At 44.0% G+C, this 25365-nt stretch overlaps 2 protein-coding genes across 3 annotated transcripts in view; one reads left to right on the plus strand and one right to left on the minus strand.

The window, feature by feature from the left end:
- PPP1R3B (protein phosphatase 1 regulatory subunit 3B) overlaps positions 1 to 433 on the minus strand; it is a 33974-nt gene extending 33541 nt beyond the window's left edge. Inside the window, exon 1 of the mRNA XM_033176830.1 lies at positions 172 to 433. The gene's annotated coding sequence lies outside the window, so the exon portion shown is untranslated. The remainder of the gene's footprint in view (positions 1 to 171) is intronic.
- Positions 1 to 24496, plus strand: part of ERI1 (exoribonuclease 1) — a 170305-nt gene extending 145809 nt beyond the window's left edge. Inside the window, exon 7 of one of the 2 annotated variants that reach the window (XM_033176811.1) lies at positions 22758 to 24496. In XM_033176811.1, coding sequence (XP_033032702.1) covers positions 22758 to 22832 — 75 coding nt within the window. In that variant the 3' untranslated portion in view covers positions 22833 to 24496. The remainder of the gene's footprint in view (positions 1 to 22757) is intronic. The other variant, XM_033176813.1, reaches the window with a different exon arrangement.
- The last annotated feature ends 869 nt before the right edge of the window (positions 24497 to 25365 follow it).

Raw genomic sequence — 25365 nt, forward strand, 5'->3', positions numbered from 1 at the left:
AAGCAACAGCTCCCTGGGGCCAGCTCCCTAGAGTGTTCCAGCCCCCGTGTGCCAGTGCAAGTCGCACTGTGAACATGTAGGTGACAGGAACCCAAACGGGTCCCCGCTGCACGCCCTCGCCTTGTGGTCCCCGGCCCTTCCCTCGGACTCGAGGCTTGGGGAGGTACGTACCGGGTTCAGCTCATAAGTCCCGTGGGCAGACGCGCCAGCCCACGGCAGCATCCGCACTGGGGGAACAGGGACAGCGGCCGCGACGGCACGAGCTCGGCGCCGGGCTCGGGTTCGCGCCCCCCGCCGGCGGCCACGTCCGTCAGTGCGCTAGGGCTGCGCGGTCACCTCCTCCCTCCAGCAGTCACCCAGGACTCGAGCTCCCCGCGGCAGCGCTGCCCCCTTTAACTTTCCGGCCACCTCTCGGGACCCCGGGTTCCATCCCAGGCCCCCTTCCACGTGAACGCCCCCCGCAGCCAATGAGCACGCCCGGGACCCCAGCCGCCGACCAATGGGCGCGCAGCCATGGTGCCTGGGCGCACCACTTCGCCACGTGATCGGCAGCGCGCCCGGAGTGATCCGGCTGCGGGCCAGGGTCTGGGAAGGGGGTGGTGGGCCACCGTTTCATCAGAAGCCCCAGAACGGGCGCCAGGGGGCAGGGGCAACTTCCTACAGGAGAGCGTCCCGTTAGAATGACAGGGCTTTTGCAAAAGTCTGACACCCGTGGCACAGAGCGCCCCAGATGTGGAGGGTTTCACAGGTAGGTATACTTAGAAGAAATTTCCTGACTTGAATCTGTTATCATCACTACCTAAATCTACAGGGCCTCCGTGATACATAGTATGCACCTTGAGATCTATAGAAAATGATCTTAGAAAAAGAAAAAAAAAATGATGATCTTAAAGAGTTTGAATCACAGGCTCTTCCTTTCTTCAGTTTACATGTAACTTGATCTGAACTAGCCACTTTAGGCATAAGGCTACCAGTTTTCTAATTTTAATGACCAGTAAAGTTTTAGAAAAAAAAATTAGAAATTGATATAGGATTGCCAACTTTTTAAACTGCCAGGAAAGACATGAAAATAAACCCTACCGTCTTCTGTTACTATTCTTTTATTTTTATTTTTAAAAGTACTCTTTAATAGCAATAACAATGAAATGCAGGAAGGATGTAAAGGCCAGTCTTTCCCATTGGATATATTTAGCTTTCGGAAAACTCATTATGTTGAATATGGAATTTGGGAATTTCTGCTCTAAGGGATATAGGCTCAGCTTCCAATTTTACTAGGAATGCAAGCGTAAAACAGTAATCGGTGACAATAATCCAAAACAAGCCTTTAGCTCTACAGAGAGCTTCCCCGGAGGGAGTTGTGGTGTCTGAAGGGTGATCATTAATATTCTTCCTTCTTTTCCGATGGGCAGATCTGATAAGGGACCACCTGTGAAATCAGCTATTGGTAGGTGGTTGGCAAATAGCACTTCTGTGCAATATTCCCTCTGCCAACTTTAAACCCTCTCTTGTTAGGTGATGAATAGGTTGAAGATTGTTAAGCCAAGTACTAGCTAAGTTTCTCAGGTGTAGTGAGCATGCCGGAGGAGTAGGCAAAGATGAAGAGCCAACAGGTATTGCAAAACCTATGCAGGCAAAGGGTAATGCGAATCACACCGGGAAAGAGTTGGGATGGGTCAATACAGCTTTGTAGCGTTAGGGTTTGGAAGGATTTTTCTTAGATAGATCTAGGAAACCGTGGTCAATAATTTCCCCTGTGGTTTAGATGACTATTTCAGACCAGGAGAGAGGGGTTAAACTTAGTTGTGGCACACCACAGACTTAGTAGGTAGGAGGGTGGCATCTTTGCCCTCAGCATAGAGCTGAGATGCAAGCTCAGAGGACAGCTTCAGCAGGAGACCCAGCAGTCCAGAGCTCCACAACCTGAGAGCTGGACCCACCCTCAGACACGATCTTGCCTCACCCTCTCATTTTATGGCAACAAAGAGGGAAAGTGAAAATGGAAAATTTCAATGCTTAGTGCATCAGTCACACCAAGTTCTTTCTATTATATCTGGCATTGGGTTGCAGCTTTAATTTTATTTAATAACCCTCCTCCCCCAAGCCAAAAAAAAAAAAAAAACGAAACCAGAAAACAGCAGTGGCTAAGCATAGCAAATTATTCTTCTTCCATAAACTGTTCTTTTTCATGGCTATTAGTGGTAGCACTGTCCATCTTTTTCCTTGCATTTAGGCTCATGTATGGCTACTTCAGTCCTCTCTTCATTCATTTATTCAACAACGTATTACTAAGGAACCTCCTTAAGCCTGGATGCTGAACATGGAAAAATAGGTGAAATATAATTTTACCCCTGAGAAGCTCATAGGCTAAAAAATATTGATTTGGGATAAATGTATGTTAAGGTAAGTCTCTGTGTTTAGGAGAGTTAAGAGGAAGACCCTGTGTGTTTAGAAGCAGAGTGGGTGGGGAATGGGGATGACCATAGGATGATCCTATAGATGTGACCACTGGGATCCTGGAGGAGGAGTTAGAGTTAAAGGGTCATGTCAGGGAACATGGCAGGAATTGGCAGAGACACAGAGTTCAGTAAGTACCCAGAGAATTTCTACTCTGCTGATTAAAAGTTAGGTTCTCTTTCTGGCTTAAATATTAAACAATGTTCCTTTATACATGTGTTCACATCAGCTTTCTGCTCATCCAGAAAGTTTGAAAAAGGATTGCATTTGTTTTACCTCCTTCTCAACTGAATGCATTTCAAAAACAGCTCAAACCTAGTCCTATTCTCATCGGAGATTTTGGAAGAGAAATCTTTTTTTTTTTTTTTTTGAGTTCTAACATGCTTCTCGTTGAATGAAAATGATTACAAAATTAATCTAAATAAAAATAACCAGCCTTGGGAGTCAGAACTACTAAAGAAGAGAACATTCTTTTGCTTGATCAGAATAGCAAGTGGGAAAGACTGCTTCCAAAGTGCCCGAGTCAATTTATATTTAGCCGAGTGGAGTTGTTTGCACCTGTCAGAGCCGCAGACGTGTTCTGGCGCATTATGTTACCTGGGGCCCCCTGCCCCTCTCTCAGATTTGACTGACGTTGACTTGCAAGGTCATGTTTTATGGGGCCAGGCAGAGGAATACTTACAAAGGAACTCTATAAGCCTCTGTCTGCAGATAATGTGTCCTTAGCATGTGAGAAGATCTCGAGTATTTTACACACCAAAGCTCCTAGAGCCCATTAGGGCATTTTTTCTTACTGTTGAGGGCTTCTGAGTTCCTGAGTGAGGTTGATAAATGGATCACTTGTTTGAAAGCTATGTGACTACAGAATTGCTTTTATTCGACAACTTCATACTTTGTGCAGTGCTTTGTGTGAGCGTGATATATTTTCTTTAATTTGTGTTGTTTATTCTTTTTTATGATTACAGTTGACTCGAACAATGTGGGGGCTAGGGTCACCAACCCTCTGTGCAGTTGAAAATAGACATATAAGTCTGACTTGCCAAAAGCTTCACTACAATAGCCTGCTGTCAACCTGAAGCCTTACCAAAAACATCAATAGTCGATTAAACATATTTCGTATGTTATATGTATTCTTTTTTTTTTTTTTTTTTTGAGACGGAGTCTGACTCTGTCACCCAGGCTGGAGTAGAGTGACTGGATCTCGGCTCACTGCAAGCTCCGCCTCCTGGGTTCACGCCATTCTTCCGCCTCAGCCTCCCGAGTAGCTGGGATTAGAGGTGCCCGCCACTGCGCCCGGCTAATTTTTTTGTATTTTTAGTAGAGACGGGGTTTCACCGTGTTGGCCAGGATGGTCTCGATCTCCTGACCTCGTGATCTGCCCGCCTCGGCCTCCCAAAGTGCTGGGATTACAGGCGTGAGCCACCGCGCCCGACCATGTTATATGTATTCTATGCTATAGTTTTACAATAAAGTAACCCACAAGGTTTTGAAATATTTTCCATGTTTAAAAATAAATGTACTAGGCCGGGCGCGGTGGCTCAAGCCTGTAATCCCAGCACTTTGGGAGGCCGAGACGAGCGGATCATGAGGTCAGGAGATCGAGACCATCCTGGCTAACACGGTGAAACCCCGTCTCTACTAAAAATACAAAAAAATTAGCCAGGCATGGTGGCGGGTGTCTGTAGTCCCAGCCACTCGGACGGCTGAGGCAGGAGAATGACATGAACCCAGGAGGTGGAACTTGCAGTGAGCCGAGATCGTGCCACTGCACTCCAGCCTGGGCAACTGAGCGAAACTCCATCTCCAAAAAAAAAAAAAAAATTAGCCAGGCATGGTGGTGTGCATCTGTAATCCCAGCTACTCAGGAGACTGAGGTAGGTGGATCATGTGAGCCTGGAGAGGTCAAGGTTGCAGTGAGCCGTAATGGCACCACTGCACTCCAGCTTTGGTGACAGAGCAAGACCCTGTCTCAAAAAAGAAAGAAAAGAAAAAATATATTTAGTATTCATTAAGTGGAGTTGGATCATCATAAAGGTCTTCATCCTGGTTGTCTTCACGTTGAGTAGGCTGAGAAGGAGAAGGAAGTGAAGGGGTTGGTCTTGCTGTCTCACAAGTGGCAGAGGCAGAAGAAAATCCAAATGTACATGGACCTATGCAGTTCAAACCCAAGTTGTTCAAAGACATTGTATTAGTATTAGACATTGTGGAAAATACAGAAAAATATAAGGATGAAAATAGAATTAGTGCTACCCAATGATAACCACCAACATCATTCACTATATTTTCTTTCAGTATTTAGTCTGTGCATAAACATTATATTATCTGAATCATAGTGTGTATATATAGTTTAATATCTTGATTTTTATTCATGACTGTTTCTCATTTTGAGTATATTAGTATTACAGTTTTCCTGACATATGCTTTTTAGTGGCTGCATATTACATTTTAACATGTAATTTTATGTACATATAATGCAAGGCATAGCAAAATTGCGTGCAGAATTTCATGACAAGTGACATGCATTTTTGTGAGAAAAAAATATGTCAATATTCTTTCACATAGAGAGATCATAATTAATTTAACTATTTTCTTATTGTGGGACACGTAGATTTTTCTTCCCAAAGTTTCTTTATTGTAAATATGTTAGGTTGGTGCAAAAGTAATTGCTGTTTTTGCCATTAAAGGCAACAGCAAAAACCAAAATTACTTTCGCACCAACCTATACTTCAATAAGCATCTTCATATTTAAATTTTGTCCACATTCCTGGCTATTTCCTACAGAGTATAGATATTCTTCAGGCTGGATGCATATTGCCAGATTTGAATACCAACCTTTTAGAAAGTTTAGTATTGACCTTTCGTTCTTGCCGCTGGGGAAAATTAAGTTAAATAGTCTCAATAAGGTCTTGGTTTGTGGACTTGGGGAAAATTATATCTCATCTTGCAAAATAGCCATATGAGAAGTGTTACGAATGAATCATTTACTGTATGCCTGGGTAAAAATAGCTGCACACCTTATCTAGTGCTTCAGCTTTGAATCTCCGAGTACACAGCCAATTTGTATTATGAATAAGGACTTCGTAACCCATATTGTTGACTTAAATGGTATTAAGTGGTGGTTGGTCAGGGAGAAGGTGGAGAGGCTAGAAACCAAGGAATACCACCTTGCCAAAGGTTAAATACCATTAGGTAGAACCAGTATATATTTATATTCTTTGCTTATTCATCCTCTGTTCATGACTAGTGTGGTCATTAATTATATTTAAACATGTAACTTTATGTACATATAATGCAAGGCATAGCAAAATTGCATGCAGAATTTCATGACAAGTGGCATGCATTTTTGTGAGGAAAAAAAATATGTCAAACTACTTTTAGGACTGTAACTGGCCACTTGGCTACTGCATGCCCTGTGCCTTAGGTCTGGGATGTTTCTTTTGCATGCCTCTGGAATCAAGTGACTCTGATACTGCAAGCACTTCAGAGTGTGTATAAGCAATTTCAGCTGGTTCCATCCTGATATTTACAAAACTGCCTGGATCATACTTACAACCGTGCAATGATATATATTTATATTAAGAAAGCAACGATTCACTTGAAAGATGAAGGAAAACAAACTAAGTATTTATGTACAATGAGTCCTAAGTGTACACCACTATGTTTTCCATCAGCCTTTGATTTTCTGTCACTCCTCTTTTTCTTTGAAATTTAGAGTCAGAAGTGAACTGACTTCATGGTTTTCCTCATGATTATTTGATATCCTCTAGGGAATCACAACTTAAAGACTGCATTCTTCCTTCTCAAAATTCATGTTAAAGATTTCTCGATGCAGAGCTACAGGCCATTTTGGAGTTTGAAATGGAGCAGTTAAAAGTAGGAGGTCACACACGTTGAGATTATTCCTTCACTGTATCTCCTGGCTTGTGTGCCTGAGGAGACACGCATCTCAGAGGGCAGAGGGGCAGCCATTGTCTAATGAGGTTATTTCACCTACTATATAATAAAATGCACAGGACAATAGCGCATTTGTTATAAAGGCTACTCGAGTTTGTTATACAATTATTCTTCACCAAAAACAACAACCTGATAACTCACTGTTAGTATGAGTCTTACTTGGTAGATAGCCAGGACTATAAAATATACAAAGCCAAACTCTGCCATTATTTCCGTCTAAACCTTAGAGATTGCTACAACCATACATTCAGCCTTAACAAAGATCTTTGGCGCCATTCCCATTTTCTTTCTGTTAATTCTTTGGTCATTTTCAAATGCAGAGTCCTCCCAAGTGGAGGGCCGTTTGTCTCTTACTTGTGGTCCTTTGCTCCAAAAAGAGAACTAACTTATCCTTTCTTCCCTGAGTTTAACCTTCATTCTTTTTTCTTCCCTCTTCCTTTTTATTTATTTATTTATTTATTTATTTTATTTTTTGAGACGGAGTCTCGCTCTGTCGCCCAGGGTGGAGTGCAGTGGCCGGATCTCAGCTCACTGCAAGCTCCGCCTCCCGGGTTCACGCCATTCTCCTGCCTCAGCCTCCCGAGTAGCTGGGACTACAGGCGCCCACCACCTCGCCCGGCTAGTTTTTTTGTATTTTTTAGTAGAGACGGGGTTTCACCGCGTTAGCCAGGATGGTCTCGATCTCCTGACCTCGTGATCCGCCCATCTCGGCCTCCCAAAGTGCTGGGATTACAGGCTTGAGCCACCGCGCCCGGCCTAGAAATTTCTGTCTTATAATTTTGTAATATTAGTAAATAAACAATTCTCTTTGTCATTCTCCCCTCTTATAAATCAGCATTGTTTATCAGTTTTTAGGAACAATCCCAAGACATGGTTTATGAAAAGAAGGAACCAATTGCAAAATAAGTGAGGAAGTTTCTGATTTAACTTCCTGCTGAAATTCCTAGGAAGAAAGACAAACAGCTGAAGACTCATATAACCCTCATGCCCTAGAGACAGTGAAGTGTAAGACAAGAGCTCAGTCACCTGGTGGTCTTGGATGAGTGTGCTGACTCTGCCACAGTGAGCTGTGGACCTGGGGGAAATAATCTGCCAACTTTGTGCCTCCGTTTCTGAGGATTTCCTGGAACAATATTTATGTATAATCAGGATGACTTGCTCCACAAAACCCAAGTGCAAAAAAGTCACATTTCTTGATTCTTCTAAATGCAGTGAAATCTGGATCTGAACCCTCCACCTACTAAGGCCAGCAAGAAGCTTAATGTCAGTTGGCTTATGTAGCTCATGCAACTGGGAACAGGCCCTTTGTTCCTCAACTCTCTGGTCACAGCCCTTAGCACTGCTCCTTCTGCAGCCCAGCCTCTGTGCAGGTCAGGTCCTCACCACCCACTGGAGCTACTCCTCAAGGTCAGCTTTGGTGGTGCCCACTTAGCAGGCCTGACATGGAGCTCATGCACCCCCAGAGAGACGCCTCTTCCAGAATGTTGCACTCAGATGGGGTGTCCTACCACCTGCAGAAACTTGAGTCCCACAGCGCACAGACTGTGGGGATTCGCCCCCTTTCTGGGGTGGATCTTTCTGTAAATCCACAGAAGTACCAGGCTGGAACTCCTCCCACTCTTGGACAGTTCTGGCCCCTTCTTGGGGAGGGCCCAGAATTCCCAAACAAATGCTTTATGGAAGCAGTTTCTCCAGAGGCTCCCGGAACATGAAGGAGCTGTTAGCACCACTTTAGGGCTAAAAGAGCCAAGACCTTGGAAAACGAAGACCTACCTTTCCCTGCAGTGTCAGATGTTGGGATATATGAGAATGAAACACAAATTTCCCTGCTGACACATTTGTAAACTATCAAGTGCATGGTGACTGTTCTAAGGACATCACCAGTTTGCCAAATTCCCCCTGTGAAACAGTTTTACTACAGGAAACAAAATAAATTTTTAAAAACTTCTTGGATTGCAGGAAGACATGGTGTATGAATTACAGAAAACCACACACAGAGGTAAGATGAAGAGTCAGGAAGACAAGATACAAGGGGAGATGCGATAAGAATGAATGGCAAAAAACAAACAAATAAAAATGCAGTCAAAGGATTAAAATCCCTCCTGGAGGTGGAAAGAAGCAAAATTAACAGTGTAGATGCCGGGCGCGGTGGCTCACGTCTGTAATCCCAGCACTTTGGGAGGCCGAGGTGGGTGGATCACCTGAGGTCAGGAGTTTGAGACCAGCCTCACCAACATGGAGAAACCCCATCTCTACTAAAAATACAAAATTAGCTGGGCGTGGTGGTGCATGCCTATAATCCCAGCCACTACGGAGGCTGAGGCAGGAGAATTGTTTGAACCTGGGAGGCAGAGGTTGCGGTGAGCCGAGATCGTGCCATTGCACTCCAGCCTGGGCAACAAGAGTGAAACTCCGTCTCAAAAAAAAAAAAAAAAAAAACAGTGTAGAAAATGGAAACGTTGATTTGGAGGTGAGCCTTGAGAGGTCTTTTAGGATATGCAGGAAAAGAGCATAGAGTTAGACATGATAAGCAAAAATAAATAGTTACTAAGAAAAGTGATAGATTCTGATAAATATAAAGAATGGGAATTCAGTTTAAGACTTAACAGTATTACTCATCAAGAAACCAGAACAACAGAAATAAGTGATAATGACTTTATTGAAGAAAACATTTTTAAGCTGGAAAAAGACTGGAATATATAGATTGATTGGGCTCACAAATTACAGGTAAAATCAATTTTAAAACACCCACACCTAGACACATATTGACAACATTTTTTAGTTACAAAGAAAAAGAAGTGCTGCAAGTATCCACACAGGAAATACCACCCCCACCCCTAAACAAGTTGTTGAAGGAAGAAAAAATACCAGACTGACTTCTGACCTCTTTGTACTGCTACAGTCAGAAAACAATGGAGAAGCATCTAAAAGCATTTTATATTCAGCCAAGTCGACTTTCATGTGTAAATGACCTTGCTTCCGAATACCCCCTAGTTTTATTACCATAATACAGCAATGAGACTGATTAGTACTCAAAAGAGTAGTTATTGTATCTTATCCACCATGGTAATTTAGTTTCTTGATGAGATTCTAAAGTTGTATGTAAATGCCAGTTTTATGCCTCCCCATCTCTCTGTGTGTGTTTTAACTTTGGTTTTAACGATCCTCTAATCTGGCAGTGGTGGTGGTATTTGCTGCTGAGGAAAGAGGTCTCTCTCCCAATGACTTCTTTAACCTCATCTCTCCCACTTCAAGGGTGGTCCTATTGTTTGCCTTGCCACTGGGAATTTCTACTTTGTAGGCGTAGTGTTTGCTCAGGTGGAAGAGCTCCACATAGCGAGTCTTTATCCCTTAATTTTACTCCAAATGCCAAGACTTTGATTTATGAATTATATTGAAAAACTGGCGATTATTAGAGTTAAAAGGCCTCTTATATCTTCTAGGCTAGCATCCTTGGTTTACAGGTGAAAAAACAGTCTCAGAAAAGAGCCATCACTTGTTTAGAGTCACAGATTCAGATATCGTTCATGTTAGGACCAGCTAGGCTCCTGGTTTTTCTGCATCCCCCACCAGACTGACACTGATGGACAAGATCTATCAGGAGGCCCAAGTGATCCCATCTTCACCATGATGAAGAAGTTCGTGAGTGGCAGGGCCCAAAGCCTGTGGAATGGCCAAAGGCAAGCTAATGCCCCGTCATCAAAAAGTGAGTGAATTTCCAACAACAAGCAGAGGCACACCTTCAACAGAGCACCTCGGAGCCATTGAAAACTCAAAGTATTCATTATAGAAAAGTCCAAGGATACAGAAGACATGCGCTACCCAGTTTTTCAAAGTTCTTAGAAGTTTTGACTTTGGGCAGGGGCACAGTAACTCACCCCTGTAATCCCACCTACTCAGGAGGTTGAGGAGTTCAAGACCAGCCTGAGAAGTATAGTGAGACCCTGTCTCAAAACAAACAAAAAGAAAGAAAGAAAAGTTTGACTTTTAAGGGCTTCAGTAACAAAAACTTCCTTTCTAAGCAAGCAGACTTGGCTCATGGCACCTGACATCCTTTCATCAAACACTGGTCCAAATTCAAGCGGCAAGACCATCTCCTGCGTTTATAGATTTCATAGCTTCTCTTCTTAGGTGAGTCATCACTCTTTAGGTTGCAAAAGAGAGGAGTCCTGCTCCAACGAGCCTAATCAAACAAACCAGAAGAAGAAATGGATTGAATCAGAACCAAATACCAGGAAGGCAGGGGCAGAACTGGGCCTAGGATTATCCACATCACATGGAACATGGCTGCTCACATCTCTGAGCCACATCAACCCCACGTAAGGAGCAGAGAGGAAAGAGGGCATCTTCCACCTGTTGTCAGTGTATAGAATTCCCAGGCGGGGACGCTGATGGCTGCGTCACTGTGGACAGAGGGATGACCCAGCCTGGTTCCATGCTCCCCACTCTGTTGAGGAACACTTTCTGTCAGTAAATTAAGGAGAATGGGCAGGATGGGCACAGGGCGGGTCTAAACAATAGCCACTACATTATCCGCAGCAAGTGTTGGTTAGTACGGAGTTTATTATCCACCTGTCGTTATTGCCAAATACCTGTGTTTCCAAGAAAGGAGAAAAGAAATTAATAATTCCCCTACATTGCCTTCACCTTGGCCATGACCCAGCCCACTTCTGGAAGGTACAGGACACTCTCCAGCCTGCCTCCTGCTCAGGAAAGACTGCCAGACAGCACGAGGGCTTAGGAACCTGCATGCGTAAGGAGGTGTCCACAGTGCTTTGTGGAGACTTTCTCCTCTCTCGGAGCCCTTTTGTATGAGTCCATTTTAATTCTGCTGAGAAAAACCTACCTGAGACTGGGTAATTTATAAAGAAAAAGAGGCTTAGTGGACTCACAGCACAGTTTTACGTGGCTTGGGAGGCCTCACAATCACGGCGAAAGGCGAAAGGCACGTCTTACATGTCAGCAGACGAGAGAGAATGAGAGTCAAGCAAAAGGAGAAACCTCTTATAAAACCATCGGACCTCCTGAGACTTACTACCGTGAGAACGGTATGGGGGAAACTGCCCCCATGACTCGATTCTCTCCCACTGGGTCCCTCCCACAACACATGGCAATTAGGGGCGCTACAATTCAAGATGAGATTTCGGTGTGTTATGCCCAGACCGTTTGTTCCCCGAAGAAGACCACCAGAGTCCCGAGTCAAAGCCAAGCGGCAAGGATCTTTAATGCAAGTTCGAACTTGGTCCCTCCGTTCCACAACATACAAGAGGGCCTGGAACAATGCGTGCGCTTGCTATTTATAGCTCGAGGTAAACAGGACTTGTCAGGTTACAGAGGAACAAGGCATTTCTCTAGGCTACAGCATTACAATTGGTTTACATGTTAATGTGAAGTTATGCTTTTAGCAGCCTTCTTATCGGTTCCTGCGCTTTTACAAACGGTTGTAACCTTATTGGAGCTTCCCCAGGTGTTGTTTTTCTTCATGTGTTTGTGTCGGGCAGGCATATGGGGCTCAGGAAGTTGGGACAAAATAGAGGATTGTTTGTACTGGGCCCAGGACTAAGATATGTGGCAGACACTGGTAATTAGAGCAGGACAGAGACTTTCACAACGTTTGTCCTTACAATGTCTGGAGTCTATAGATAACCTTAATCGGTTAGGTCCGGGGTCGATCTTTACTAGGCTCAGGGCGCCGCCCGGGCTGTTTGCCTGTGGACTTCATTTCTGCCTCTTAGTCTCTTCATTTGATCTCTTTCATTCCCCCCTTTCTCAGGTACCTCTGGAGCCAATCTTGGGTCTTATAAGTCTGATTCTGTTTCAGCGTTTACAGGTTGTTATTGGGCTCTGAGGACCATGTGCTGTATGGTGTCAAACCTTTCCCTGACAAACCGCAAAATTCTGTTAATAACACAAGGTCCTACGGTAAGCAGAAATAGTAGACTTAGCAGAGGTCCAAGGAAGGGGGCCAACAGGGGAAACATAGAGGAATTTTACCATTGTCATCATGACACTGAGATTACAAACTTTACAAAGTAATAGAATATGACAAAGTAAGTGGGGGCAGGATGAGAGCACAGGATGGTGTTAACATTAAAATTGCTAATGAAATTTTGGAAACGCATAGTCATTGATAACATTTTATCAGGAAATAGGGTTTGAGAGCAGACAACCTGACTGACCAAAATTTATTAGGTGGGAATTTCCTCATCCTAATAAGCCTGAGAGCACTACAGGAGGCCGGGGCTTATTTCATCCCTTCGGCTTCAACTGTAAAAGGCGGCACGCCTCCAAGGGGGTCGTTTATAGGCCTACCCTCAGAGCGCATTCTCTTTCTCAGGGATATTCCTTGCTGAGAAAAAGAATTCAGCGATATTTCTCCTATTTGCATTCAAAAAAGAAGAAATATGGCTCTGTTCCGTCCGGCTCATCGGCGGCCAGTTCAAGGTTACCTCCCTTGTTCCCTGAACATCACTGTTATCCTGTTCTTTTTTCAAGATGCCCAGATTCCATATTGTTCAAACACACATGCTCTACAAACCATTTGTGCAGTTAACTCAATCATCACAGGGTCCTGAGGTAACATATATCCTCCTCAGCTTACAAAGAAGATGATGGGACTAAGAGATTAAAGCAGAGACATAGGAAATTACAAAAGTATTAAAGTAAAGACAGACATAAGAAATTACAAAAGTATTAATTTCGGAGAACTAATAAAATGTCCATGAAATCTTCATATTTTATGTTTTTCTGCCGTGGCTTCAGCCAGTCCCTCCATTCAAGGTCTCTGACTCCCTGCAACATTCTCTCTCCCTTTTTCCCTATATAAATATGCCATGGCGATGAAGGCTCGTTCGTTCTCTCGATTGTGGCATAGGATTCTTTGACTGGTCCAGCACACTAAAAACAAACCGATTAAACAGAGACACATAATTCCAAAATTTACTGCAGTAGAGTTCTCAATAGACTTAATCTAAGTTGTGGGGTTTTAATCCATAAAGAATTTTTTTTTTTTACTTGATCTAATGCCTCATTTCCAGGCACAATATTTAAATGACTTTGAGAGGCTTTAAAATTTGTTGTTCTAATTTAGAAATGTCTAAAGTGAGATAATTTCCTCTTCCCTGTAGATGGTGTTTTGCCATGTCCCAGTGATGTTTAGACTCATTATAAACTTGGGGTGTAATACAAAAATCTGAAGTATTCCAGTCACACTGTAACTGGAAACGATACCTAATGGAAATATTTATCATCAATTCTTTTTTTTCCGGTTAGGCAGGGCAACAATCATCTGTGGGACCAGGTATCTACACACTATTATTAACATATATTTTAATAGGATTATCCATCCTTGTGACTGCCCGAATTAAGGGCGGGAAAGGCACATAAGCCCAGTAGGTATAGTTAGCTGCAGCTGCTCCTGCAGGCATGGGGAGACTTACCACCGTTGATACAACCATTAAAGCTGCAAGCAGCGTTTTTTTTTTTTTTTTTTCCTGAGGTTTGTGTCACCTTTGCGCTGGCTAGGCTTTTTCTAGCTAACAGTGTCAGCTTCTTTAACTGTGCCCAGGTCGGCAGCTCTGCCTTCCTGGTGCGTGGTGACTTTATCTGTTCTTCTAATATCACCACTTGATTTATCCTGCGAGTCAATGGTGCTCGATGGCGGTGTTTCGTCTCCGTGGAGGCGCTTTTCTTTGCATCTCCGATGGGTTCATTGTAGAACTTCAAATGTTTAGTGGGTATCCAAATAGGAAGCTGATTTTCTCCTAGTGAAGCACAAGCAAAACTTCTTCCCAGGTTATCACCTTCCCTATTTCTCATGTCCTATCTTTGTTGTAACAAAGTGAACAGCTGGTGTAACTGATTATCTATGCTGTATTTAATTAGAGCTGTCTTAACATCCTTTGTAGCCTGTACTACATATGCAGAATCTGATATAATATTAACAGGTTGATTAAAATCTTTTAACACTGTAATGACTGCAACCAACTCTGCTCTTGAGCTGATTGATATTGAGTTTTGATTACTCGCTCTTTTGGCCCTCTGTAAGTCACTTTTTCATTGCTGGGACCATCAGTGAATACTGTCAGAGCATTTTCTAAAGGTTTATGTCTGGTAATTTTAGGTAAAATCCAAGTAGTCAATTTTAAAAACTGGAAGATTTTTGTTTTTGGGTAATGATTATCAATAATTCTTACAAAATCTGCAAGGCCAATTTGCCATGCACCAGAATTGATAAAGGCTCGTTTAACTTGTTCCTTGGTTAAAGGAACAACTATTTTGTCTGGGTCATTACCACACAATTTTATTATTCGTAATCTTGTCTGACCAATTAATGTAGCCATTTGATCCAAGTACAATGTAAAAGTTTTAATTGTACTGTGAGGAAGGAATGACCACTCTACAAGATCAGTATTTCGAAAATGATGCCTTTTGGAGAACGCGCAGTGGCGAAAATCAAAAGTTGGAGTGGGGCTAAAGAATCTATTATCTATTTGCATCCTTAAATAATGAAAAGGAGCAGAGGTTTGGATCTTTTTAAATGCTATTGTTAGTCCTGTGTTGGCAACCTCTGCTTGCAGAAATGTGTAACAGTCAATTAATTTGTCTCTTGTTTCTGCAGCCCATAAAATATCATCAATATAGTGAATGATATAACAATCTGAAAATTTGTTTCTAACTGGTTGAAGGACTTGACCTACGAAAGCTTGACAAATAGTTGGACTATTAAGCATTCCCTGAGGTAAAACTTTTCACTGAAACCTGGTAGCTGGTTCTTTATTATTTATGGCTGGTATAGTAAAGGCAAATTTTTACAATCTTGCTCTGCCAGAGGAATGGTAAACAAAAGCAATCCTTTAGACCAATTATAATTAAAAGCCAGTCTTTTAGGATCATGGCCGAGAGGGCAATCCAGGTTGGAGAGGCCCCACGGGTAGAATTACAGCCTTTACGGCTCTTAAGTCCATTAACATACGCCATTTGCCTGATTTTTTTCTGAATTACAAATACAGGAGAATTCCAGGGTGAGAATGAAGGCTCAGTGTGTCCCTTTTCTAATTGTTTCTTTGCTAATAAGTGTAAAGCCTCCAGTTTTTGCTTTGGTAGCGGCCACTGATTTACCCATACCGGTTTTCCTGTTTTCCAAGTTAATGGAATGGGTTTAGGAGGCTCTACAGTGGCTGCCCCTAAAAAGGATACCCCATTTCTTTTCTTTTTTGATTTTTTTTTTTTTAGTCTCAATTGGGACTTTAATGCCATTTTCATTTTTTCCTAATCCCTTTCCTGGTATATATCCCATCTTAGTCATGATTTTTTTTGACTCATGGGCTGTATAATGGAGCAGGCATAATGATTTCTGCACCCCATTGTTGTAACAAATTTTGACCCCATAGATTAACAGGAATTGAAGTAATCATTGGCTGAACAGTACTTTCTTGATTATCTGGCCCTAAACAATGTAAAATCATTGTACTTTCATACACTTCTGAAGCTGTGCCTACGCCGATAAGTCTTGTAACAGCCTTTTGTTTAGGCCAGTTTTTTTGGCCACTGATTTAAAGCAATGGCAGAGATATCTGCTCCTGTCTCTACCAACCCTTCAAACTGTTTTCCTTGAATAATGGCCTTACACACAGGTCTGCTCTCAGAGACCAGACTTGCCCAATATGCAGCCTTTCCTGCCAGATCAGTGCTTCCAAACCCTCCTGTTCTTTTTATTTCACTGTTTCCAACTTTAATATAAGGTAGGAGTAATAATTGAGTGATCCTGTCTCCTGGACTGGCACTCAAAGGAATTGAGGAACTAATAACCAATTGAATTTCGCCTTCATAGTCTGAATCAACCACACCAGTATGAATTTGAACTCCTTTTAGGTTTAAACTTGATCTTCCTAAGATTAGTCCTACAGTCCCCTCAGGCAATGGGCCGTATACCCCTGTGGGGACTTTTCGTGGAGGCTCCCCTGGAAGCAGAGAGACTGCTTGTAAAGTACATAGATCTACTGCTGCACTACCACTTGTGGTGGGGGATAATTGCTATATTGTGATAACTGGCTTATTCCCTGAGACACTTGTGACAGTGGGGGTTGTTGTTCCTGAAAACGCTGAGGAACAAAGCGTTGAATTTTAAATGCCCCAGTTTGTTGTGGGGCCTGAGGCTGGCCCCTCCTCTCGTTTCCTGACAGTGAAAGGAGGGGCAGGCGGTTCCTGGGTCTTGGATTTTTCTCCCAGGTCCTAAGGCAGATAGCCCTGATTTGCTCAATGGCCTCATTTGGCATTATTGCTTGTTGGTCAACAGTGCTCCAATTTTGACCTATTCCTAATAGTTGATCTGCCTCTATGTTAATTGGAGGATTGGCAGTCCTATTTCTTCGGACCTGCACTTGTGCCCCATCAATCCACCAAGTCTTAAATTGTAAAAATTGAGAGGGTGAAAGTGAGGATTTTGCCAGAATCTCCCAATCATTCCATACTGTAAGTGGGATGATTTTACCTTCCCTACTTGCTTGTTTTAATTCTTTGCCAATTTTTTTTCCCAATCTTTTAGATCTAAAGTTCTCTGTTCCGGAAACCGTGGACAAAACTGTTCTATTGTTTGAAAGAGCGTATTTAGATTTTTGCTAGACACTTTAACTCCCCCTCTTTTTAAGAGAATTTTTATAAAGTTGCGATGAGGCATATTTACTTTTAGTTTGCTCCATTGTTACCCTAGGTTCTTCCGAGCGCGCAAGCTTACCACAAGGCTGACTGTAGACGTACTCGGGAGTCTCTCGTCGACTTGTCTTCAATGACCACACTTCAGCATACCTTCACCTTAGAGAAAAGCTTCCAAGTTGGGCACCAGATGAAGGGGTGGCGTGCCCCTCCACACCTGTGGGTGTTTCTCGTTAGGTGGAACGAGAGACTTTAGAAAAGAAATAAGACCCAGAGACAGAGTATAGAGAAAGAAAAGCGGGGCCCATGGGACCAGCGCTCAGCTTACAGAGGACCCACGCCGGCCCTTCAGAGTTACTTTCCCTTGTAGTGGGTCCGGGTGCGCTGGCCACCTCCCGTCCGCCTGCTCCCTCCCGCGGCTCAACCTGGGGGAGGGGCTGAGGCCTGCGGCCCGGAGAGGTACGGAGGGGGTTCTGTGGACAGTGGGTCCCCGCTATCAGGTAAACAGGTCCTGCAAGGGAAAGTGAGTTACGGAATATCAACAACAAGTTATGTCAGTCGCAGGCGCGCTCCAGAAATCTGGGTCAGAACAAGTTATGTCAGTCGCAGGCGCGCTCCAGAAATCTGGGTCAGAATAAATTCAGACAAGAATCAGATGAGAGCCAGGGGACGTCTCCCACCGGTCTCCACTGGCTGTCCTATAGCGCGTCCGCCAGGACTTATGCCAGCTTTCAGCTTCAGACCTCGCGAGTCACAGATTCAGAGCGGACTTAGAGAGCCGCGGATTCAGACAGGCTAACAGCCTCAGAGCGGACTTAGAGATCTGCGGGTTCAGAACGGACACAGACAGACAAACAGACGAGCCGGCTCACCTATTAGCAGATCGATCCTAGTAGATCCATTGACCAGGGGTCTGGTGGGCTTGGGGAATCCCGGACGAGCCCCCAAATGTTATGCCCAGACCGTTTGTTCCCCGAAGAAGACCACCAGAGTCCCGAGTCAAAGCCAAGCGGCAAGGATCTTTAATGCAAGTTCGAACTTGGTCCCTCCGTTCCACAACATACAAGAGGGCCTGGAACAATGCGTGCGCTTGCTATTTATAGCTCGAGGTAAACAGGACTTGTCAGGTTACAGAGGAACAAGGCATTTCTCTAGGCTACAGCATTACAATTGGTTTACATGTTAATGTGAAGTTATGCTTTTAGCAGCCTTCTTATCGGTTCCTGCGCTTTTACAAACGGTTGTAACCTTATTGGAGCTTCCCCAGGTGTTGTTTTTCTTCATGTGTTTGTGTCGGGCAGGCATATGGGGCTCAGGAAGTTGGGACAAAATAGAGGATTGTTTGTACTGGGCCCAGGACTAAGATATGTGGCAGACACTGGTAATTAGAGCAGGACAGAGACTTTCACAACGTTTGTCCTTACAATGTCTGGAGTCTATAGATAACCTTAATCGGTTAGGTCCGGGGTCGATCTTTAACTAGGCTCAGGGCGCCGCCCGGGCTGTTTGCCTGTGGACTTCATTTCTGCCTCTTAGTCTCTTCATTTGATCTCTTTCAGGTGGGGACACAGCCACACCATGTCACCTTTCCAGGGGTCTTGCTGGTCTCTTTCCCTTCCCCTAGATAAGATAGCAGTAAGGAGGGCAGGATGGTGTGTTCAGGGCTTAGAAAACAAGTTTGCTTGGTACCAGGTGAGGAGCAAACTCACTGTCGGGTCATTACTGGTGAGGAGACACTCAAGTTCAAGTCTCCGAGATGATGCCTCGTGCTGTATTGGGCAGGCGGTGGGCATGTGCATCAGCCTTGGAAGATGTGGCTGTGCGCAGTGTCAGCAACCCAGGTGAGACCTTGTCTCTGCCATTGACAAACTGGCTGGTGCATTTTGAGCAAAGCGGGAGCTATTGATCTCCACGGGTGAAAGCCCACTGGTCAGCTCATTACTATTTGTGTGCCACAGCCTCAATCTAAACAGTAAGGACTATTACTTTTTGAGCATTCTTGCTGCACAAACACTTTACATACTTGATACCAATTTCCTGAAAGGTAGGTATTTTTGTTTAACCCCCCTCATAGGTAAGAAAAGTGAAACTCAGAGAAGTGAAGTAACTCACCTGAGATCACACAGCAGTGAGTAGCAGAATCTTGATTCGAAGTAAGATCTGACCCCAAAGTTTAGGCTGTTTCCACCACACTAGGCTGCAGCTCTCAGCGAGCAGATGAAAGAGGGTGATGGTCTCACTTTGGGGACACCTTGTCTTTCTTTCCCAGTCTGCTAGATTGAATTCTAGGGCCTTCACTGGGCCTCAGCAGAATACATTTGGGATTTTGAAAACATAGCCCTTAATTCAGTTTGACCGCTAGGACAACTCCCTCATTCACAGGCAGGAGGTAAAGAGAGGATGATTCGGTTACTGGTGGTGGTTACAGCTCTGAAGGAGGAGAGGTTTACAGCCTCCCTGAATGGCTGTTGCAGGGCAGGCAGGAAGGAAGTCTGGGGAGATAGAGAAGAAAACCATGAGAAGGGACACTTGGGGAGGCAGGTTTCTGAGGTTTGTGCGGGGTGCAAGGAAAAGGCCACACAATGAATGAACAGATGCCAAATATCTCTGTTTCCAGGAGGAAGCCACACATGGAAAAAAAATTCTACCCTAAAGAGTTCTCAAGTACACCCACGTCCTGAAACAGCATGGAAAATAAATTAACAAATAGCCTGCTATAAACACAGTGGAGGTGGGAAATTCTATAGTAAACCAGAAAGGAATTCATTGTATTCCAAACTGCTTTGAGAAGGTTGTCTAGGATGGGTGAATACTTTGAGGCCAGGGCAGCTAGACATCACGGGCATCTCTGGCTTTGTCACACCTGGGGGCCCAGAGCTCAATGTGCAAAGAGTGTATCCCATTTGGGTCCATGGTTTGTGGGAGTCAGGAGAGGAATAGAGGCTCTTGAGTGGCTGAACCCTGTCTTCTTATCTGCAGCCTCTCTTCATGGCCCCCAGCCAGGACTTGCACTTGTTACATGGCGTGTGAAGCAAGTGACTCTTGCAAGGAGAGAGTGTGATCAGGAGCTGGGGACAGTTTGCCAGTTGGTCATCTTGGATGTGAATCCTATGTCCCACTGACCTTTGTGCCTTGAGAACTCCCTGGATCTCAAAATAGAGTATTTCTTCCCGGGGCGGTGGGTGGATGGGGGGTCATACCAGCCTCAACGACATCTTACCAAAACAAAAATTAACTTTAATTTGAATTTACACTAATTTAAAACAGGAATATGTGCCATCTGGCATTTTTATAAATAAGATGATATGTTGCAGAAACAAGTAATGAGAATTTCAAGGCTTCCCAGATCACTGGAAGGTCATGAGTTTAGGATTCTTTTTTTGTTTATTTTTTTAGTTTTGAGGCAGAATCTCACGCTGTCGCCCAGGCTGGAGTGCAGTGGTGCAATCTCGGCTCACTGCAACCTTTGCCTCCTGGATTCAAGCAATTCTCCTGCCTCAGCCTCCCGAGTTGCTGGGATTACAGGCGCCTGCCACCACGCCCAGCTAATTTTTGTATTTTTAGTATAGATGGGGTTTCACCATGTTGGTCAGGTTGGTCTTGAATTCCTGACCTCAGGTGATCTACCCACCTCAGCCTCCCAAAGTGCTGGGATTACAGGCATGAGCCACTGTGCCTGGCCGAGTTTAGGGTTCTGTAGGGATTATGGAAAACCTCCATTGGGACAAATGTTCCTAGTGCCTTTGTAGCCACTTCCAGCTACAGAACAATGAGGCGGAAGACTGTACACTTGTGCCACTCACTGGCAGGGACGCCCACCTCTCCGTCTCCCAGGGGAGGCAGGACGTGGACCGTGGCCACCTTACAGTGCACAGGGGCCTCAAGGTTTCCTAACTCTCTCTGTTTGGCAAACATTTAAAGACCTATAAATGTATTTCATACCGATTTGTTTAAACAACACTTTTGATTAAGAGATGACCAAAATTGGATATAGGAATCCAACTGGATACAGGAATCCAAGAGAGACATTGGAGAAAAGGTGTGATCGTGTAAAGAAACAGGGAAAAACAACAAATAAGCCAAGTAAGCTATTGGTCCCCAAAGTGCTTGGGTAGAACATTAGTTCTAAGAGAAGGTCATCACAAAAAGAATTCTGGGATCAAAACCAGGCTCAGTCTATCGTTAATGGGCATTTGGGTTGATTCCATGTCCTTGCTATTGTGAATAGTGCTGCAATGAATGTATGCGTGCATGTATCTTCATAATAGAATGATTTATGTTCCTTTGGGTATATACCCAGTAATGGGATTGCTGGGTCAAATCGTATTTCTGGTTCTAGATCTTTGGTACATATACACTATGGAATACTATGCAGCTATAAAAAGGAATGAGATCATTTCCTTTGCAGGGACATTGATGAAGCTGGAAGCCATTATCCTCAGCAGACTAACGCAGGAACAGAAAACCAAAAACCACTTATAAGTGGGAGCTGAACAACGAGAACACATGGATACAGGGAGGGGAACAGCACACTGGAGCCTGTCGTGGGATGTGGTGGTAGGAAGGAGAGTATTAGGGAAAATAGCTAATACATGCCAGGCTTAATACCTAGGTGATGGGTGGATAGGTGCAGCAAACCACCATGGCACATGTTTACTCATGTAACAAACCTGCACGTGGACCCCAGAACTAAAAATTAAAATTATTATTATTTTTTAAATAGGCTCAGAGGAATACTGTGTTATGGGACTCTGGCTAGCTTTATTTAACCTGGCACTTCACAAACTGATCCAAGATCTCATGGTTCTTGCAACTCTGCATTTTACTGTACGGAAAGGTGGGAAAGAAATCAGAATGAACATAGGTGTCTTATTTCCATTTAGGCTGCTCTAACAAAATACTGTACACAGGCCGGGCGCGGTGGCTCAAGCCTGTAATCCCAGCACTTTGGGAGGCCGAGACGGGCGGATCATGAGGTCAGGAGATCGAGACCATCCTGGCTAATACGGTGAAACCCTGTCTCTACTTAAAAAAAAAATACACAAAACTAGCCGGGCGACGAGGTGGGCGCCTGTAGTCCCAGCTACTCGGGAGGCTGAGGCAGGAGAATGGCGTAAACCCGGGAGGCGGAGCTTGCAGTGAGCTGAGATCCGGCCACTGCACTCCAGCCTGGGTGGCAGAGCAAGACTCCGTCTCAAAAAAAAAATAAAAAAAATAAAACAAAATACTGTACACAGAGTGGCTTGTAAATAACATACACATGTATTGCTCACAGTTCTGGAGGCTGGAAAGTCCAAGATCAAGGTGCAGGCAGCTTTGGCGTCTGGGGAAGTTTTGCTTCCTTGTAGACAGTGCCATCTTGCTGTATCCTCATGTGGTTGAAGGGCAAAGGAGCTCTCTCTGGCCTCTTTTATTAGGACACTAATCTCATTCATGAGGGTTCTGCTCTCCCATAAGCTAATCACCACCTCTTGGCTCGAATACCATCACCTGGGGGGCTAGGACTTCCACGTATGAGTTTTGGGGGCACGCAAACATTCAGACCATAGCAGTGAGCATGAGCGAAATTTTAGGAAGGGAATTCTAACAGAATTGGGAAATGCATTATGCATGATTCAATTTTGTGCAATCTTAGGCCTCGAGAGAACAAGGAGGGAAACGAACAGATTTTGTGCTGAGCAATTTTTTTTCTATAGCAGGACAGGCAGAAGGATGTCTTCTTCCGCCCAAGCACTGAACCAAACCACAGAAGAAGAAACAGAACCAAATGAGAGAGATTCAACTGACCAGTCTACGGCTTACCAGAAAGGAACAAAGACGTACCAAAATAGTCCATCCTTGCACAAACACAGACACACAGGGACAAGGCACAAGTGTGTCTCTTATACCAGCACAGGTGCTAGCAAGAAACCCATTCACATGAACACTTCATGCAGATTTTAAAGGGAAAACTCTTCTTTTAAAAATAGAGGATTCTTATCTTTGTAGTATCCATATTTATTCATTCATTCATTTGATGCAATTTATGTGCCAGATGCCTGGTCAGGGCTGAGGATGTGGAGTGGACAAGCCAGGATTGCTGCAGTGAAGTCAACAAATCACTACAGGCCCATACGTTACGTTCTTTCATAGTACGATGACTGGAACTACTGGACGGAACCCAAAGTGCGGTCACCCAGACGTATCGTGTCCATTTTGATCCCCGCAGCAATGAAGCCTTGCTTTCACTGCCGCTGAAGCAGACCAACAGATGGCTGTTTAATTGTTTATAAAACCAAACATTAACTACTGGGCTCGGCAGCATATCTCTTCTCCTGAAGCCTCTCAAAGCAGATGTGAAACAACACTCTGGAAGATGCTAAGAAACACCAAAAGATCAAAGGTGGAATCTTGGAATTCGGATCTGTCAGTGACCTGCCTTGCCACGTCTGTGGAACTGCAATATGGGGAGATTGTTCACGCGTTTCACAGCAGTGTTGCATGGAATGACTAATGGCCTTCAGTTGGTTCCTGTGTAGACGGTAACATGGAAAGCTGTTCACAAAACCCCTTTCTAGCAAAGATGCGTCTCTGCCAAGTCACAGATGTTGGCCAGAGGTGTATTGAGGGAACTTGGCCCTCTTCAGAAAAATATCGTCTCCTTGTTCCTGGCCACATTTTAATGTTGCCCTGCCTTTTAGCTTATGGAGCTTCAGGCTGTCTCTACAAGTGCTGTCCGTTTTAATAGAGTGCTAATCGCAGTAACGGGCAGGGCACTTATGTCTGTAATCATCCCATCAACGCCACTTGGCTTAATCCTTGAAAATGGACAACAAGCTATTACTGAACCATAAAAATCGCAAATTGTGTGTGCTGACCTAGAGACACCTCCAATCAATGAGAGGCAGCCTGAGAGCCACCAAAGGCTCTTCAATGTCCAGCTGTCACAACATTCCCCAAGAACTTCAAAGATTTTAAAGGCCACCATTTCCATGCACATGTCTCTGGGTATTGCTGCTGTTTACACTTTGCAGAAGCTGGACACTCAGCCTGTTTCCGGGGGACCCAGGCTAAAGGTTCTGCCCTAGGTGTGGTAAGTACCTATTGATGCACAGTGTGAACACAGCCTTTGTGGCTTCCCCACCCTCTGCATGGGGAATGGATGGCTCCTATTGCAATCTTCCTTCCCCAGCGGCCTCTTCCTTATCCTCCTGGGTTCAGCTTCAATGTCACATGCCCAGACTTTCAGGCTCCAGGACTTATACCAGCACCCACTCTCCTTCCTGGTTCCCAGGCCTTTGGCCTTAGACTGGGATTTATGGGATTGGCTCTCCCAGTAAAGGGTAAGATAGATATATTCTTTTATATATAATATATAACACAATGGCTCTCTGTCTGCATGGGTTCTGGATCTTCTGGTTCAACCAACCATGGATCAAAAATATTCAAAAAATAGAAAAATAATAATGCAGCAATACAAATAATACAAATTAAAAAGACAGTATAACAACCACTTACATGACATTTACATTGTATTAGGTATCATAAGTAATCTAGAGATGATTCAAAATATAGAAGAGAATGTGTATAGTTTGTATACAAATACTAAATCATTTTATTTAATGCACTTGAGCATCTGAGGATCTTGGTATCTGCAGGGATCCTGGAACCAATCCCCGGTGAGTACCTAGGGATGGCACGACTATGTATAATATGTCTTTGTAAAGGGGCTAGCCAGATAGTGGGAGCCCTCGTTTCCTTACCAAGGAATCTGAAGTTGATCTGATCAGTGGAAAGTCTCTGGAAGAGTATTGCATGATTAGAATTTTATGTTTTACACACACCACACATGCACACATGCACGCACACACACAAAGACAGACCAATCTGTGTGGAAGGAAGTAGATCAGAAGAACACAGGATTAGAAAGCCTGCTTGATAACAGGTCACAAATGCTGCCAAGTGTGTAGTCAAAAAAATTTGGACTTATTTTCTAGATCAAGTGTCCAGATCTTAAACGTTTTCAGAGGTTGGTTAAGTAGCAAATGTGTGAAGTCTCTGAGTGTGGTTGCTCTGTTTAAATTTAGAATGTCAAAATGCTGCATTTTCCCAACCAACCAGTCACATCAGTGGCTGACAACTGCTCTGTGAGCTTGATCCTTGCTGTAGGAAATGGGGAGCCATAGACGATTCTTGGGGAGGAGGACTTGTAGCAGATGCTGTTGGTGTTCTCTGCCCAGATCCCATTGGTCCACTCTTAGAGTTGCCTGCAGGGAAGTCCCCTTCAGCTGGTATCTTCCAGCATCTCTGCCTGAGAGCATTCTC

The sequence above is a fragment of the Trachypithecus francoisi genome, unplaced genomic scaffold, assembly GCF_009764315.1.
Source record: "Trachypithecus francoisi isolate TF-2019V2 unplaced genomic scaffold, Tfra_2.0 Contig01554, whole genome shotgun sequence".
Classification (NCBI taxonomy): domain Eukaryota; kingdom Metazoa; phylum Chordata; class Mammalia; order Primates; family Cercopithecidae; genus Trachypithecus; species Trachypithecus francoisi.